Source organism: Epinephelus fuscoguttatus, linkage group LG1 (genome assembly GCF_011397635.1).
Source record: "Epinephelus fuscoguttatus linkage group LG1, E.fuscoguttatus.final_Chr_v1".
In the NCBI taxonomy this organism is placed as follows: domain Eukaryota; kingdom Metazoa; phylum Chordata; class Actinopteri; order Perciformes; family Serranidae; genus Epinephelus; species Epinephelus fuscoguttatus.
The window spans coordinates 36,002,195-36,020,643 of record NC_064752.1 but is presented as its reverse complement, the minus strand read 5'-3'; the positions used below and the strand labels follow the sequence as shown (position 1 = coordinate 36,020,643).

The window sequence follows — 18,449 nt, the reverse complement described above, 5'->3', positions numbered from 1 at the left end:
TTAGGGTTAGATGGGACCAGGTGTGAATGGGTGCGAAGTCTTCTGGGGAGGGATCCCAAGGCTGCATTGTAGGTGGGTGATAAGTAGTGTCATAGGCCACCTCCTCTGTGTGACGATGGTTGTTCCAGTTTGATGTAGATGGCTTCTTTCATGCCATTTAATGATGCACGTGATGGGCAGGTGGGTCAACAACTCACATGTGACCTCAGAGACTCTGCAAGGGTTCACACCCACACAGAGTTTAAAGCCTGAGAGTCTGCACCAGTCAGTTAGAACTGAAGAAGATTCTTGGATGAGAGGTGAAACGTCTTCAAGAAACGCAAGCAAGTCCAGTTGCCTACGCTATAGCACTTATGGTTAGAAACCAACCTATCTGTCCTTTTCCCAATCTCTTTAATGTTACCACAAAAAACAGAGGAAGCAAAATGACGTTGATAATGTGACATCAGATTGACTCCTCTTGGTGTAGCAATACCGTAGCTAGTTAGCCAGCATTTTGCTAACTTAAGATGTGACAATATGCAATTTATTGTGTCTGAGAAGACTGTGACATTCCTCCAGCCACATCCTTTAACCATCTTCAAAATTTGGTTTTCTTTTCAGCATAGACAGTTGTCACGTCATGTTCTATAAATACTATATCCATCTCCTCCACAGACTGCATTTATTTGCTGTGAGCTCTATGAATTATAGCGCCTTCAGAGATGTGGCCTCTTAATTTTGTTGGGATGTCAGATACTCCAGCCGAAAAGCTAAATGAATCGAATTACCCAATAAAAAAACAAAACTCATGAGATAGCGATCCCTCAGTCCAGAGTAACTTTGATAAAATGCTAATCAGGGAGCCAAACAAGCAAGTCACAGACCCCGGTCAGACGTTAATAACAGCTCCACCAATTAGACAGATGACTCTGGTGACCCAGGATTCCCCACATGCACATCAAACAAGCGTAAACACTCATCAATCCCCGACCCTGACTTGAGGGAAGACTGAGACACAAAGTTTGTCAGCAGGAGCAGTGTGTATCCAAATGGGCAAATGCTTGGTTTTAATGTGTTTGAAATGCAAACACATTTGCAGTATGGGTTACTCCAACATATTGCTGCTAACGCAGATTTGATAATCCTGGTCTTCTGATCATGATTAGGAACTTGATACTATATCATATACATTTTAGTATTTTTTTAACACCTTTGCCACCATGGACATATCAGTACACTCCTGTGGTGACGGTGTAGCTATCAACTTTGGAGCTTTCAACCCGTCAGAATAAAGCTGGCTGTAACATCACTGATAGCATCGGGCTTGAAAAGAGTGCTGATAAAAGTTTTGATGTTGCACTGAAATGATAACAAAAATGAAATGGAAAATGCTAGCTCACTTTCACAAACAGGAAATCTACTTTGAAAGTTGGCCTTTCAGGATGTAAAAAATTAAACGTGGTAGCCAAATATCTAATAAATTCTGGACCATAGTAAGAAGATTACTTTTTTACTTACTTTTTTTTTTTTTTTTTTTTTTTTAGAAAATCTAGTACACCAGAAATCTTTGCTGGAGTGGAGAATAATTTGAGGGAGCATGCATGTTTTGTTTTCTTGTCGATTGTTGTTTTTGTGAAAATGAATATGGCTTTGTATCTATGTCCTTCAGATAAAACTGTGCTTGACTGTCAGTGGTTTGCTTGGCAATCTAAGACGTCTGCTTCACAACAGAAGTTACATTTCATGGCTCTTAGAGGCCACAGACTCCATCCCCAAACTGAAATTCATTTTAACCTTCTAACATGTTTACTGGTCACAGTCTTTTTTTAGTATTTGGGACACAGAGAACGAGTGTGTGTGTGTTTAGGTGGCCCTCCATTTCCCCAGTCCTTCACCGATAAATTTGACTTTGTCTTCCCATGACTCCTCTGCTCATGCCAGTCGGCCAGCAAGCCTGTCAGTTAGAGAGCACAGATCAAAGCCCTGTCTCAGCCACTCAGCCACTAAAGCCAGCATGACAGCGAACCATCATTAACACGCGCAGAGAGCGTTACTCCTCTTCCTTTTGGACTTAACGTCACTAATGTTCTGCCGCTGTCGACCGCAGCCTCACCAGGGCTCGTTTGTATTCAGGGAGAGTCTGCCACCCAGGCATAAGAGCCAAAAGATATGAGCTTGATACAAAAGTGTGCAGGATGGAAGAATTTGATGGGTACAGCAATGAGACAGTTAATTCTCAGCAGCAGAGCTGACAGAGCTGATTATAGCCACGGCTGTGTTAAGACGCTGACAACTGAACAGTGCTGCTGTCAGGGCCTGAGGGAATTATTGGGTGTTGGGTGAGAAGTGACGGATAAAAAATCAGCGTCTTTATAATATCATGCTAATGAGATGAAAATAATAAAGAAAAGATGGGGACATTTTTTTATTCATATAAAACAAGAAAATAAAGGGAAATATTGCTTTTAAAGTGTGGATATGTGATCTTGACATTTACAATCTTTTTAACATGCCCACAGTCCACTTTATTGATTTAGTGGAAGCATTAGTCACAGTCCGTCCATCAGTGTACAGAGGGCGCTGAAAGAAAGGCATTTAAAGAGGCAAAAAAACCGGCACTGAACTGTGAAAGATAGTAAATGGGCCTCTGAAATTATGTTTGCTGTCTGCAATGCACTCACCCAAAGTGTTAGTAAGTAAGTAAGAGGGTAGACAATAATTGATTGGTTCTGCCAGGTCAAGAGAAGAGAGTGTTTCATGCTGTAAAAGCATCCAAATGTCTTTATGCAAACACTTCCACACAGAAATGGTAACATACAATATGCTGTCTGTAGATCAATGCTGTCATGGAGGCAGAAACAGAAAATAAAACAAGTCTGATGCATATTTAATATGTACTGCTTCCAACAGTGCTGGCGCCAGACAATTATCAGCAAGGGGACACAGAGTTTCATGGGTGGGCCTTCTTTGAACTTGGTCAGAGATCAGGGGCCCTATTTAGATGGTCTAAAGCGGACGGCGGAGGGCGCATAATCCGTGTTGCAAGTGTCATTGCTATTTAGATGCAGGCGCCGTTGTCATTTTCACGCCCTGCGCCCTCGTTGTCTAACTAGCAAATGAACTTGCACTTCTCTGGGTGTGTTGGTCTAAAAATGAGGAGTGGTCAGGTGCAGTCATGGCGCGTTGCTAGTTAGATGACGTAAAAAGCAAATGCGCCAGTGACCAGTGAAAACCTGGTCTAAAGTCAATGGCGCAGTATTTCGCTGTTAAGCAAGTTAATAATATGCGTCTCTAGACAGGTGCACAATATGTGTGCTCTCTGCTCAGACACACACGGAGCAGCCACACATATGCAAAAGATAACAAATAAAAATATGATTACAATGTGAAAGGTTATTATTGTGCACATTAAAATATTTATCAGAAACACCTCTTAATGGTCAGTCATTAATCAGAATGATCTAATTGCAGTAATAATGATCATCATAATTTGTAATAATGACAAATGAAATTGTGAAATTATCTGACCAAGCAATCATTTTTTTTGATTGAAAACCAAAGCCCACACATTGCATTTATTTTAACATGTTATACTGGGCTACATTATATACTAGGCTACATTATATTATAATATTATATCGTTATCTAGGACATACATGCAAATAAGAGGCAGAACACAGCTCTATGAAACATGTGAAAACAATTAACAAACGTGGGGGGGGGGGGGGGGGGGGACGCTGAACAGGGCCTAGCTGCAGGATCAGCACCTTGGGGAGCTCCGCAGCAGTCCTGACAGCTGTGCTCTTTTATATGATGTAAACAGGTTTGAATAATATTCCACAGATATTTAGTAAGATCTTTCTTGTATTAGTGATCCCACGCCTGCTTTACCTCGGGGAGCTTGGGTCTCCTGTCTGCTGTCCCCGTAGATCTGGTTCTGATGGGCCTTCACCTCCCACACGAGGAGATCCGTTTCCTCAGCTGTAAAACGCTCACTCTTTCCAGTTGGTAGGTCCGCCATCTAACTAGCTCTCCGCCGTGCGCCCCAATCACTCCTCTTTTAAAAGGAATGAGAGGTGACACTCTGATTGGCTTATTGAATGATACGCCCAAAACACACCCATGACTAATTCACAGAGTAAGTCCAACCCTTTTCGACTCTCCACCATGGCGCACAGTCTGAAAACGCGCTGTTTAACTAGCAAGTTACTGGGACATGCCCACGCGCCGCATGCCTGGCGCTTTGCGTTTTAGACCATCTAAATAGGGCCCCAGATGGTTTTTTATTTGTTTGTTTCATTTTGGTTTTTTGTTATTGCATTTGAGTTTGGCCAGACAGATGGAGGAGGTGACTTTTTACTGAGAATTAGTTCCTAACCTTGGACCAGTCAGAACTGAGTATTCAACCAAGCCATTTTATAACCCCACACGTACCTCAATGTATCACGTGTCCAATAAACAAAAAGATGCGTATGGACCAAAATCAAACAGAGTATGGATCTATTCCTGCACTGTGGGTCTTAAGTGGTATGAAGATGGCTCTTGAAACTTGGCCATCTGACCCCCATTCCCTCGTCGTGAAGAAAAGCATAGCTTACTGTGTCTCTTGTAGTATTGCAAAAGTTACTTGACAATTCCAACTCTGAAACAAAAATGAATATGCTAGTCCAGCCTTTGTAATTCAATGAGCAAACAGCAGGATGGGAGAGAGTTGTCACCAAAACAAATAAACAGCTGATTTCCTAATGCAAATCGTCCTCACAGATAATCACATCATCACAGAAGCTGTGTCTGCACTTCAGTGGAATACAGTGACAATGAACTGGTATGCAAAACGCACGATAGCCAACCCCTCCCGCCACACAAAACAAAACAAACAAAGCAAAAAAATCATGTAAGCCTCCATCATCACAGTGCAAACACAGCCAAGCAACCGTTAGTGACAGACACTTCAAAAAAACATTGATAGTGAACATTGATCATGGCATTTTGGAACCCACCACTACAAACAGAGTATTGTTATAATGTTATAAATTAGATTGGCTCAGAGAACTATTAAATATACACTGATCAGCAGAAGTGAAGTGAGTAACACTGATCATTTTGTTAAAATGCAATGTTCTGCTGGCAAACCTTGAGTCCTGGCCTTCATGTGGATGACACTTGATATGCACCACCCCACCCAGACACCGTCCAAGACCAAGTGCCCCCTCTTATGACAATGGTTCTCCCCAGTGGCAGTGGCCACACTAGCAGGACAACATACCATGTTGCACCACAAAAACTGTTTAGAAATGGCACGAGGAGCATGACAAATAGCTTCAGACATTGACCTGGCCTTCAAATTAGCCAGATCCCAATCTGATCAAGCATCCATGGGATGTGCCAGTACGCCACCTTGCAACCCAAAGGACTCCAAGGATCTGTTGCCAACACCTTGGTGCCAGACATCACAAGACACCCCCAGAGGTATTGTGTCCATGCCTCAACAAGTCAGAGCCAGGTCTGATCCAAGAGTGCCCCACCCTGGATCAGGGATACCTCTGAGGTACCGGCACATCCCATACTTGATCAGATTGGGGAATTTAGAGGCCAGGTCGATGTCTTGAGGTCTTTGTCAGGTTTCTCTAGAAATTCCTAAGCAGTTTTTGCCATGTGGCATGGTGCATTGTCCTGTTGATGAGCCCACTGCCGTCATAGAGTGCTGTTGACATGAAGGGGTATACTTGGTCTACAGCGGTGTTTGGGGAGGTGGTGCATGTCAAGTGGCATCCAAATGGATGTCAGGACCAAAGGTTTCCAAGCAGAATATTGTATTGTGACAAGATGATCACTGTTTTTCACTTTACCCACCAGTAGTTTTAATGTCTTGGCTGATCTTGTACAGTTTTTTAGGAAAATAGTCATTTTGCAAAATTGCGGTAAATGTGTATTATGTTGGTAAATTTACAGATTGATTGGAAATTTTGCTTGATGATCATTTTCTCAAAAAAAAAATTACAGAACAGTTAAGAAAAAAATTAGTCAGTGTAATGGCCTATTTGATTTGATGATCACATTACTACAGAGCCCCTAAAGTCCTGAAAGGTGACATTTTTTTGTTTTTGTGCATGGAAGTTATTATTTTGTGTGCACAGGATGAAAAAGTATCACTTTACAGGACTTTAGGGGCTCAATTTTATTACTGGAAAACAAACTCCACCTTTTCATTAGAAGTTAGTCTTGAAAACCGATTGGATACTAAATTTTGCACACTGATTCCCTCCTTACCAGCCCCCCGCCCCCCCAGCCTGTGATTTGTGGGCGTAACTTACCATAAAGTTAGCGATAACAAAGCCCACCCATTTAGAGTGAGGTTTTTTCCCATGTTGCTGTTACAAAACAGCCTTTACACACACACACACACACACACACACACACACATACACACATACACACTCATTGATGACCACACCATTGTGACTGTCTATTGGAAATCTGCAAAACAGAGCTACCAGCAAAGCAGAAGAGGTGGAATAGGAAAGTTGTGAGCTGCTGTCACTAGATTTAGTGTAATGGCCCCCAAGAGGCCAGGTCTGTGTAGGAGAGGGTTGGAGTCAGAGAGGCAGACTCATCAGTGTTGCAGGTGTTGGAGCGCAATGGTTGTTGGTGCTGCTCCAGCTTTATAACACTGCTGATCATACAGACTGAACCTTGAGGAATAAAAGGAACAAGATCTGTGTGGCCTCAACGAGAAAAAAATCCTCTGAAGTGAAGACTGTTCCACTAAAAATTCAATGCATAAACTGCCTATAAGCAGATAGTTCCAATTGCTGAACAAAAATGCTGTGTGTGTGTGTGTGTGTGTCTGTCTGTCTGTCTGTCTGTCTGTCTGCGCGCGGAGTGTGAGGTGCCAGTAGGTAGAGGTGGTAGTGTGATGTCCCTCATGATTGCACAAAGCTTGAGGCCAAACAGCCCATCGCCTCTGTCTCTCTCTGGGTAATTCAGGGTTGTTGCTGTATTATTGTCTTTCAGATAGTCGTCTTAATTAATCAGCTTTTTGCTTTTCCGTCTTGCTTATTTTAGTCATTCGAATTTCACAACTCTCTCCGGTGCTTTTCTCTATTCTTTGGTCTTTCTTTTTCTGGCTCTCATAAACTTGCCCATGCTGAGGATGGCTTAACTCGCATAGTTAAGTATTAATGGAATATTAATGCCTTGGAAATTGTGCTGTAAAATGTTCTATAACTTGTGCATTAATTTCAGAGGTTTTGGAAGCCAGTATTATCCAGTTGACTGTCTAACCTCCTTTGAGAAGTGCTGATCAAATCCTAGCTTAGCAACCATGATTAGGTGTGGCAGCAGCGTCAGAGCTGAAAGTTTGTCTTTGTCCCTTCTTTTCCAAAAGCAAAAATATAAGAGGAAAAGAGTTAGGGGTAGATTTCAGAGCATGTTTGTTCCAAAGTGAGCTGCTAGTATTAGCTAGCTAGCAAACTAGCTTACTACTACAATAGTAACCCAGCATTACTTCCAAGTCCAAAGAGTAGCAAATGATTAGCTTACGTCATTTTGTGGGGCTTCAAGTAGGTCTACACGATAGGAGGAAAATATGCGATATGCAATAGCATTGAATATTGCAATAATACTTGAGATGAATAAACAGATATCTAACGCCCAGTTTAGACCAAAGATTTGTGGCGAGACGAGTTGAAACATGCAACCACTTGCAATGTTCTAAAAACCTGCTGATTCACACCTATGCAACTAGATGAGATGGTGTATCATCTCTATGCAACAACTCTCTGTACCTCTGTTCTGATTCCCAGTTTTTCAGGCTTATTTTGTAGCTGAATATAATTTATAGCTTCTTAAAACATGAGTGAGGATAGCGATAGTGAGACTGGTTACAGCTGCAGTTGTAGTAGTGATGAAACAGTGTAAAAGAAGAACAAAATGAGCATCACATGGACTGTATTCATAATAAATACGGCACAATCATAGAAATAACCAGCAAGCAGCAGCAGTGACCCACCATCCGACACCAGAACACCATGAGTACGGAAACACAGGGCTTGGCGGGGATAGAGCATTCTGATCATTGATCAGCATTCTGGTCAAGTCATTTTGACTTGACCAGCGGACTTCACCACAAGCCGACTGGCTGTTGAAGCAGGTGATGTGCTGCCGACGATTTGACCAGCTGAGCTGCAGGTGACATCATCAGCCAGCTTTAGTGGAGCTCAGACAGCCAGTTCACACCACTGCAAGTTTTCTCTGCAATGTTCTAAAACAGTTTTGTCTCGTTGTGAATCTTTGGTCTGAGCTGAGCTTAAGTGTGCTCAGTTCTACCTCTCTGCTGCAAACTGCTTGTTGAATTTAAAAAAATTAATCAAAATTCGTTCCATCATTCTTTTATTGAACAAATTGAACACTGAACTGAACATAAAAGGCACCATTAACAAAAAATTGTAACATTTTAAGTGCAGTTTTCTCCTGAAAGGCTCTTTCTACTAACTCAAATAAATATCATGGTCTTTCGCTATGTGTTTATCGCGCAACACTTCTTAAAAAACGATATTGTGCTGCCCTTGCTTCAGGTTACATTAGAAAAAGCCTGGTTCAACACTCACAAATCCACTGTATGGGTGCCCATCCTATACATTCAGACTGTTTTTTGTCTCTTGTAAGCAAAACATCATTGTTTCAGAGTACAGTTAATGGTAAATTAACTTTCATGTTAATGTGTCTGCCCTTTCAAATTAAATTCCTACATGGTCCAGTCAGCTAGGTTCTGATTTATTTTGACAAAGCACAGCTCCTAATTGAGTATCTATTTTGTGTGTGTGTGTGTGTGTGTGTGTGTGTGTGTGTGTGTGTGTGTGTGTGTGTGTGTGTGTTTTTCCTGCCACTAAGCGACCAATGAAATCTTGCAGACTAATGACCTTTCTGGTTGGTTGACTAACATTTGGTCGACTATTGGGGGCAGCCCTGTTAATGAATGACTTTTTAATTGGAGCTTGTAAAATTTAATCTTTCTCATCAATATCTGAGACCCTTTGCAGGGTTCTCTTGAGGCTCATGTATGGTCCAAGTTAGATACATATACACAGACAGAGCCTCTTGTCTGTACTCTGCGTTGATTTTGTCCATATTTGTGCACATTTTGTACTGCACATAGACATGGGCTAAATGTAGCAGTACCACCGAAAAAGGGGGAAGTGTAGCGTAGTTCAAGTGAGACATGACTTCAGGACAAGATGAAGACATTTTTTTAAATGGTGGAACGGGAAAAAATGGTAATACAGTACTCTCTATCCACATATTGAGATGTATTCTATGGCCTCACAGACCGCCGCTGTCTACAACGCTGCATCTGTTAAAAGGTATATTATTACGACCTGCCATGCTTGTTGCTGTCAGAAACTTTTATTCTTTCCCATAGTGCTAGTTGACGTATCTATGTCAACATAAAGGACACATGAAAGTGTGCAGGCAGTGACATTACAACATATGAAATTAACAGATCTCTTTTCATACATAAAGGGAGAGTTAATGAGTCTTAGCCTGCCTCCTGTTCATGATGTTGCAGCTGTGAAAGGACATGTAGGCTTACGTCTGCTAGTATTCTGTATGTATCTTGTATTATTAAAAAGTACTGCATAATTTAAAAGAACCTTCAGTGTAATTTTCTTCGAAGTCTCCTCTGAATGCAGATTTGTTTATTTCCTTTACTGCTTGACTTGTACCTTAAGGTACTAGTAAGTACTTTGTTGGTATTTCATATGCACAATATATATTGGCACTGTAACTTGCAGGACCACTTTGCTGTCGTGCACTGCCTGTAAACCAAAACAAAGTGTGTCATGAGCCACTCCTCCCTCTACCTCTGCTCTCCAACAACCCCCCCCCCTTTGCCTTGTCTGTGCCGCCGAGCGCCGCACAGCATCTCCACGGACTGTCACATCCAGACGGTCCCGGTGTTTCTTCCGCAGGCTCCGCTTCACTCCACTTCACTCAGCTTCACTCAGCTGCCCAATATATCCGCTGCTTCTTCCCACATTAACCTGAATAACAAACCAGGGCTCGGTTAGCGGAGGCTAACTGGCTGTGCTGGCAGCTGAGTGAAATGGAGCATGAGGAGGAAGCACCGGTTAGCCTTCGCTTTCACTGCAGGCAGATTCACTCGCCACAGGGGCGAGGAAATAAAACCTAAACAGCCAACTTAGTTTGGCTTAGTTTAGAAGTTAGCGATGTCTTTCACTCACTCTCGGTCTCTGCTGTGTTTAGCTATTTCCCTGCTTTCCTGTTAGTGTTAGCACTAGTCGGCTGCCACACTAACGCTCCAACTCCAACTGAGCCAGGAGCCCACGGAGAAGAGTTGGAACGTTAGCATGGCAGCCGACTAGTGCTAACATCCATACGCTTCTCCGCCAGGCTCAGTGAGCCGGAGCCAATAAGCGTGGGGACATTAGCGTTAGCACTAGTCGACTGCCATGCTAAAGTTCCGAGGGGTCCATGTCATTGGTTCGACAGCCCATTAGTCCGACTGTCCGTGGTGCTGAACGGCTCGCGGCGAGAGTATGGTGCGCCGCGACCGGCTTGAGGCGGAGCAGGCTCACGGCTTATGTGTTTGTCACTTTCTTTTTCATTGTAACCCACACCATGATCTTTTTCTGACCCTAACCAAGTGTTTTTTGTGCCTAAACCTAACCAGACCTTAACCACAGGGCATCATGATGATTTCGGAACGGACTTCAGAACAATGAGTTTAATATGGTCGGAACAATGGGATGTCGAACCAATGGGCTGTCGAACCAACGGGCAGTTCCCCGTTCCGGGAGCCTGTTTAAGCGTGGGGACATTAGCGTTGGCACTAGTCGGCTGCCATGCTAACATTCCAACTCTGGTCATCTTCAGGTGGACGTTCCGCTCTCTGCCATTTCATTTCGAAAAAGAGAGATGGTGTGTGAGGTCATGCTATACTCCAGATGAAATTACACCTTTGGTTCTTTACCTAGCAATTTTTTAATTCCTTCAATCTAGAAATGATGAATTTCACTTATTGCTACTTTAAATACTATAATTTTCATGAGCCCCAGTGTGCGTAGCTGAAAGAGTCATTTCATTTAACTTGTGCTCTCCCTCCAACACTTGGGTATATTTTTGAAAGATCCTCATTCTTCTCCTTTACTGCTTCTGCTCACATTTCACAGAAATGTTGCATCACATAAATGACTGAGACTCACCTGCAGCTCGTGTGCTCTTGGTGATAATAAAACTGAATCACCTGCCACAAGCAGAGATTTAACGTTTATCACTTTGGCTGTAGGTTCCTCTCCAAACATGCCTCCCTCTCATTTGCATTTCTTAATGAATTCACTTCCCTGTCCTCCAGTTACTGTGCAATGACAAACATGCCCACCTCCATATGTTTCTCATCTCAATCTGTCTTTGTTTATCTGCTCTTCACCATCCGCACTATTTTTCCTCTCTCGCTGACTCCATCTCTCTCTCCACAACTAATTTTCTCTAACCAGCTTAAGTCAGTTAGGCTGTGTGGCAACAGGCAGCGTGCCCAGTCTGTTGTGCCACAAAATTACTGCCAGCATGTGAGTGTGAGAGAGAGAAAGGGACAGAGAGGTTCATGTTACTTGTGATGGTGTTGGGTCATGTGCAGGATAATTATATTGCAGTTTGCAAAGCTGAGCTCGTGTTTTATACACCACGTTCTTCATATGGTTAATTAGCTTCGATGATGCTTGCAGTGCGGTACATATTCATACCAAAAGTGCTCAAACCTAGAGAGATGTGATGTGAAAGAGCATAGGAAATCAGAGTGATGATAAGTCGTGGCGTCAGATCTCCCCAGGGCTTTTCCACACTGTGTGAGATGCTTTCATATCTGTCCCAGATCCGTAAAGGAACCTATCAGATGTTGAAACCAGGGTCCTCATAAGCACAAAAGCGTATGCAAATGCAGACCATCCAGACGTTTAGCAGAGGAATTTAATCATAGCAAAGTATGCGATGCAATGCGCTGCACTCAGGAAACAAGATGAGAATTCCCCACTTTTAAGGAGCCATATATTAACTACAGGTATAGAAACATTGTATCACTACCACAAGCCACCAATTAGCGTTAAATTCAGCAGCTACAAGATCCCTTCTTCACCCTATTAAAGATCTTAGATTAGGTGTCACTCGCAAGAAAAGGACAATCCATTAATGGTTTAATTGGTTCTCTCTGCTCTGAATGTAGTCGATGTGAACTTTGACCCAGTGCTTGTTGCCAGTCACACCTCACTCTTGCTGATCCCTATTTGTTTCTCATCAACACCTTGCACATACCTACAAAGGCCAAAATGCATTCAGTAACATTCTTATACAACCAGGAGATATATAGCTTTGTCTTCAGGTCTTAAAGTCTGCAGTACTACGTGGGTTCAAAATCTGAGAGACACGGGTATAGGCTGGGTTCAAGTCTCAGTTTCAGGCCTGTGCAGAGCTCTAAAGCAAGAAAATATGTCAAGAATCGCAACTTGAGAAACAGATTAAAAACTTCTTTTAATGTGCATTGGACAGAATATGTCTTCATCCAAATGGTGAGAATACCTTCAAAACAGCAGTTAAGTGCTCTTAAACTACATTCTGGGTAGTTCAGAGATCGCAGTACTTTGCGTCTGCAGTTCCAGCCCTGGCTCCGAGAAATTACATTTACTGAATTGCATTCATTATTACATTGTGGTGATCAGCTGATTTGGCTGTTATCAGGCCATTAAATGGCCGATATCAGAGGTGATAAGTTTCGTGGATATGGGTTAGTACGGGCCTACAGCACCCACAATTTTGAGTGGAAGAAAATTAAAGGTCTTTAATGAGACATTCTCTATTGTGCATGTGGGAAGTGGTGATGGAAGGTTCAAACAAAGGACTTGCACCCAGGAGCCCAGGGTTTGAGTGACATGTGAAACCAATATTTATGCCCAACCATGATCTTTTTGCAATTACATTGCTTAAGTGGCTAAACCTAAGATAGGGAAAGTGAAAACCTTACAGTCTTTTAATGACCATTGAATGGGCTGATAACAGCCTTATGAACCTACCAATGGGTGTAATAGGCACCCTACTGACCCATATCTATGTTTCCTATTACCACACACAACAGCCATTAAATGGGCTGATAACATCCTCATCCGGTCCGCTGCTTAGATTATATTCAGAGATATTTCCTTGAGTTCTTGAAACACTGCAGGTTACATACCAAGCTGGATTTGCAAAGAGGTGGTCCCTGTTGGACATACAGGGTCCAGGACTGTGACATCAGAACCCCGCGTTTGTGTCCAGACTCCTATTTGTGGTGAGGTTTTGCAACAAAGACACTCTGTTTATGGTTAGTGAAAGATTGTGATTTTGGTCAGATGTTAATAAAACAAATGGTAGAAAACAAATAAAATATGTTGAAATATGTGAAAATATTGCTGATACATTAGGTATCGACATTTTTTGCGTCTTTCCAGATCTGTTAATCAGCAACATTTCCTCATTAAATTAATAGAAAACATGATTCGCTTGGCATTGCATTTCCCTCAAAAATTTGCCGTTTCAAATTAGCTGCACATGAAGGCAATCTCCAGGACACAGGGCTGACAGTTTTGGTGAAATATAAGTGGGCTTTAGGAAAGTAAGAAATGTGGTTGCTTGATTATGTGGGTTTCTTGCATTGGCTGTGCAGGCTCCAGCACACAGTAATGCCAGGCGAGCTCATTGCTTATCAATATCGCTCTCAGCAGCTGGTGCTCCTCCATTGACTGACCTACTCTTCAATACACAAGCCAGACGGTCTCTACTCAGCTGACTGGGGAGACTGGTAAATGGCTGTGGGCCACATTAGACACATAAGTACTTCTTTATAATGTTTGAATTGACTAGACAGTGGAGCAGGGATGGGAGAGCTGACTTTGACTTGCTTGTGAAACGGAGGGATTGAACAAAGGGCTGAACATGAAGGCCGTGCCTCGGCTCTGTGGCTGTAGGTTTAAACCTCTGCTTTCCTGTCCACACGCCAATTGTACCCTTCTCTCTTCATTTCTCTCCAGGAAGCAGACCATTGACTGACAAGCCCCGTGGGAGTGTAAACACCACTTTAAGAAAAAAAAAACACAAGTTGGATTCAGACCCCACATACTCCTCTTTCCCCTTTTATTTTTTGTGTCAAACTGTTTCAGCAGTTTTCCAGTTCTGACACAACTGTAGCTCCTGAAGGCCAAGCTTTCCTACCAAACGTGCTGAAAACGACACATCAAACATAGTGAGAGATGTGAACATGGTGACAGACGTATCCTAAGGACTTAAAGCATTTTTGAGGTTAGGCAACTAAAACCACTTGATAAAGGCTCTGATCGTGACAAAATATGATTTCCTGCGTTAACACCGAACAGATTGCATAGTAACACTAAATCCTTCATTCTTTTACACCCCTCCACCCCACCCTTTTTTTTACAGATCCAGTACCCACCCACCCCCTCACCATTTGTCATTGGCCCTGATAATAATCCGTTGTCAAAAGCAGGGAGTGTAGCCTGTAATAAGGGGTATTAACCCCGGAGGGAACAGCTATCATCATGGTTTGGAGATTTAAGCGAGTGCATGTACATGATGACAAAGGGAGAATAGCATAGAAGAAGACCCAACGGGGAGCCTCTCTTCTTGAATAGGATTCTGACTCACACAACATCTGTACAAAGGATTTAGAGAATTTGAGAGGCCTTGACCTGTTATTAGAAGTGTTTGAATGTGACAGAGAGATTTAGCTGTTGATTTCTGCTTCAGGAGTGCCCCATACAGTAGCCTACTGTTTCATATTTGTCTTAACACCACTGGAATTGCTGTGTATGTAGGGAAATTGGCAGTATGGGAACAACCTTGTGCATATTTGAGATGTCTTTAAAGCTCAGTAGGCCACCACCCAACATCAGACATGTTTGCAACAGAGTGTGTAGCTGTATATTCCAACCGATTACATATATTTCGCCTGTCGTTTGAAGCTTACATGCATCCAATGTTTTCTGAGATGAACTCTCTCAGCCTGTCTTGCTCTTATTCTCACTCATTTGCACTCTCTGTCACACACACACACGCGCGCACACACACACATGCGCGCGCACACACACACACACACACACACACACACACACACACACACACACAAAGCGGCAGTGAAGCAGCAGGGGAAAGCATCAACCCTCCCCCTTTCGATTAATGATTTCTTCTTCCCAAACTCCTCTTCTCTCTGGTAGGAGGCATCTGCACCACTACTCTGCCTGTCCCCTTCTTTTTCCAACACATCAGCACATAATCACACGCACACACACACGTCTGAGAAATCATTTGCATAAATGCAGGGAGTTATCAGAATAGGACTCATGATTTACCTGAATGGTGCTTAATTGCGCATCACTGAGGCATATAATCCCAATCGTCTCATCGTTACAAGCAGAAAAACACAAAATCCGAAACCATGCTGGGCTTTGACTGGTAGCCTACGCAACACTTTGCTAGCCGTCCTCTCTGCTTGAAACTAAACTGATTCTCCACTATCGCCCACCATTTTCTACACAACACAAACGAGCAGAAAATGAAAAAAATAAATAAATAAACTGTTGTTCATTCAGTCAAATGAAACACTCATTTCTTGCCAGGGTCTGTTTTTTTCTGTTTTTTTTTTCACTCTGAGCAGAGATGTGGCAGTGAGCTTCTCTGAACGTCAGAAAGCCCATCAATAATGCACACACAGCTTGTTATAGCTCAAACTCACTCTGCTTCGATGGCTCACCAACCTAAAACCCAGCATCAAAGACCAGAGAGATGTCTCTCAGAGTGAATGTGTGTGTGCGAGTGTGTGTGAAGAATGTGAACACACGCCAGCACTGGAGTGTCTGAGAGGCAAAAGGCGTTGAAAGCCTTGACTTTAAAACCTTTTCTAATGGGAAGAGGAGTGACTGTTTATTCTCATGGAACAGGCGATGTGGGGAGATTCATTTGGCGCAGGGGGATTTTTTTTTCTCCTGAAGTACTTTCTGAGAAAGAAAAATACCTTTGTACTGAAAATTTATAAAATGTGACAAAGATTGAAGTCAGGGACACAGGCACTGTGTGAATGTCAGAAAACTTTTAAGTCTTTAACATCCAGTACTTTGTAAAGAATGCAGAAAAGGAAGGCAAGACATTTTCAGTGCTCTGCCAGTGGTTACAATGGGCACAGCATGAGGTTCAGTATGAAGGAGGCTTCTGTCTGACAGGATCTTCAAGCCAGTCACCAGCATAGCTGCTGGCGTTGTACAATTCTGCAAATCATGGATAAGTTGCATTTGTACATCTCGTGTGGATATGTTAAAACTTTATATTTCTTCATGTTTCTATTTTCAATTTTACAATATGACAGTGCTGTGGTTATGTTTAAGCACAAAAACCACTTGGTTAGGGTTAGTAAAACATGTTTTGGCTTAAAATACCCTGATTTTATCGCACAAACATGGCTGGAAATGTCCAAAACCCTTGTCAAAAAATGCCCAAATTTGTCTTCAACAGTGGTCTGCTGCTGTCTGCTGTGTGGCAACCATCTCGCCTAGGTGTCACGCCATCCACAGTCCCCTCCTCCTCATCATGAGACACTCAACTCCTATAAATGTAATGAGAACCACTGTAGAAATGTTGATATGATACATTCGAAATGTACAAGTGTAACATACCAATGGTTTGCAGGAATGTACAATGCCAACATTTTATTATAAGCACCACTATGGAGACAAACCAGCCTTAACCAGGTGCACAGAGTCCTCGATTTAAAGATGTTGGGACTTTGATGGAGCATATAAGGGCATTCTGCTTGTATCACCCAAAATTAAAACCATGGTTTGTCTCCTTAACTGGCTTTCCAGTAGGAGCATGCATAGCCAGTGGTGCACACACCTCTACTTTCCTTTTCCTTTCCATTTAAACATCAGCATGCATGAGTTATTGTGATGCTCTGCACATCTTCAGACCTCCTTTTGATGGCACAGGTTGGAAACGCCTTCAGTGAGAGGTAAGAAGTTTTTTCTCACGGAATTGCAAACAAATCAACTGAATAATATTTTATAAAAACGCTTACTTTAAATGATCTTGGTAGACAGATTGGCTTAACAACTTTCCTGATAAGTGAACTAACCCATGCAGACTGCAGCCTGTCTCCCCACCCAAAAACCTGCAGCTCATTATGTGTTTTACCAGCGTATAGGAGAAGTTGTATCTATGTATTACGGATCATCCTCTCACTGAACAGTCCTTACTAAACCCCACAGGAAGGGTGGGGCGTTGTCATAACTTTTCCACCACACCGCACCGAACTTTCCTGTCCGTCGCGTGCGCTCGTCGCGTCCGCAACTCACCTGCAGGAGACGGTGATTTCTACTTTGGTGGCGGGGATGTTGCCGGTGATCGGATCGAAGTCGTACACCGATGACATGTCCTCGAGTTTGTCCATAACGTCTCCCTCCATCATCTCCATCGCTAGAGCTCGGGGTGGCTCGGGTCTGATCCTGGAGCCGCACAGCCTGGCTCTGACGGAGCGCGTCGAGTCTCCGGGGACTCCAGAGACCAGATCAGAGACCAGACGGCCCCCGGTCCGAGCGGGTGAGGCAGCCACTTCACAAATGTTGAAGCTGGAGTGGAGGGAGCACTAAGTGAGTGGACACCCGCAAAAAAAAAATGGCAGAGGCGCACTTGGCTAACTCTCCATGCAGCGTAAATAAAATCTTTTGGAAAAAAAAAAAATGCGGGGAGTATCTGAGATTACTGTTGCGCCCTCACCGAGCGGCTGCACATCACATGGAGAGGTGGACTCCTCTCTGCGCTTTGTCTTCAGTCTGTGCGCACAGCAGAGCGTGTGATGAGAAAAGGGCTAGATACACTCAAACACACCCATCCTCCTCCCACACGGAATTACACTCAAGTGCTGGCAACCCTGCCCATGCCCCGGTGCTGCTGCTGTCGCCCTGCAACAGCCTCTGTGCTGCTCACTGACAGTGTGTGAGAGCGAGTGTCATGGTCTTTTCATTACGTACCTATTATATTTCGTATTTAAGACTTTATGTGAGGCTTGGTGGGCAGAATGTAGTGCAAAAAACGTCAAAACCATTAAACTACAGTAGCCTAATAAACCATTAGTTTTACATTTTGCAGTAGGTTGTTGGTAGTTAAGCTAAATTCATATTTTCTTAGTGGTTCAAGTAGTTGAAATACTATTTGTCATTTTTTTGTGTAGTTAGCTACTGAAACTACAAGTTAGGGCCATGAAAGCAAATAATGTATTTTTTTTTTTTTTTTATCATTTTACCGTTGCTTCTCTACTATAATTGAACCCAGGTTATACACAATTAGTGATAAGTAATGATAATTATCCTTCATACATTCATTTTCCGTCACAGCCTATCCTGTTATGGGTCACGGAG

General features: G+C 42.9%; 1 protein-coding gene across 1 annotated transcript in view; it reads right to left on the bottom strand.

Annotated features, from left to right (window-relative positions):
* cpne5b (copine Vb) overlaps positions 1–17,918 on the bottom strand; it is a 181,361-nt gene extending 163,443 nt beyond the window's left edge. The window contains exon 1 of the mRNA XM_049584227.1: positions 17,388–17,918. Within this exon, the coding sequence (XP_049440184.1) occupies positions 17,388–17,506 (119 nt within the window). The 5' untranslated portion in view covers positions 17,507–17,918. The remainder of the gene's footprint in view (positions 1–17,387) is intronic.
* Between the last annotated feature and the right edge of the window lie 531 nt (positions 17,919–18,449).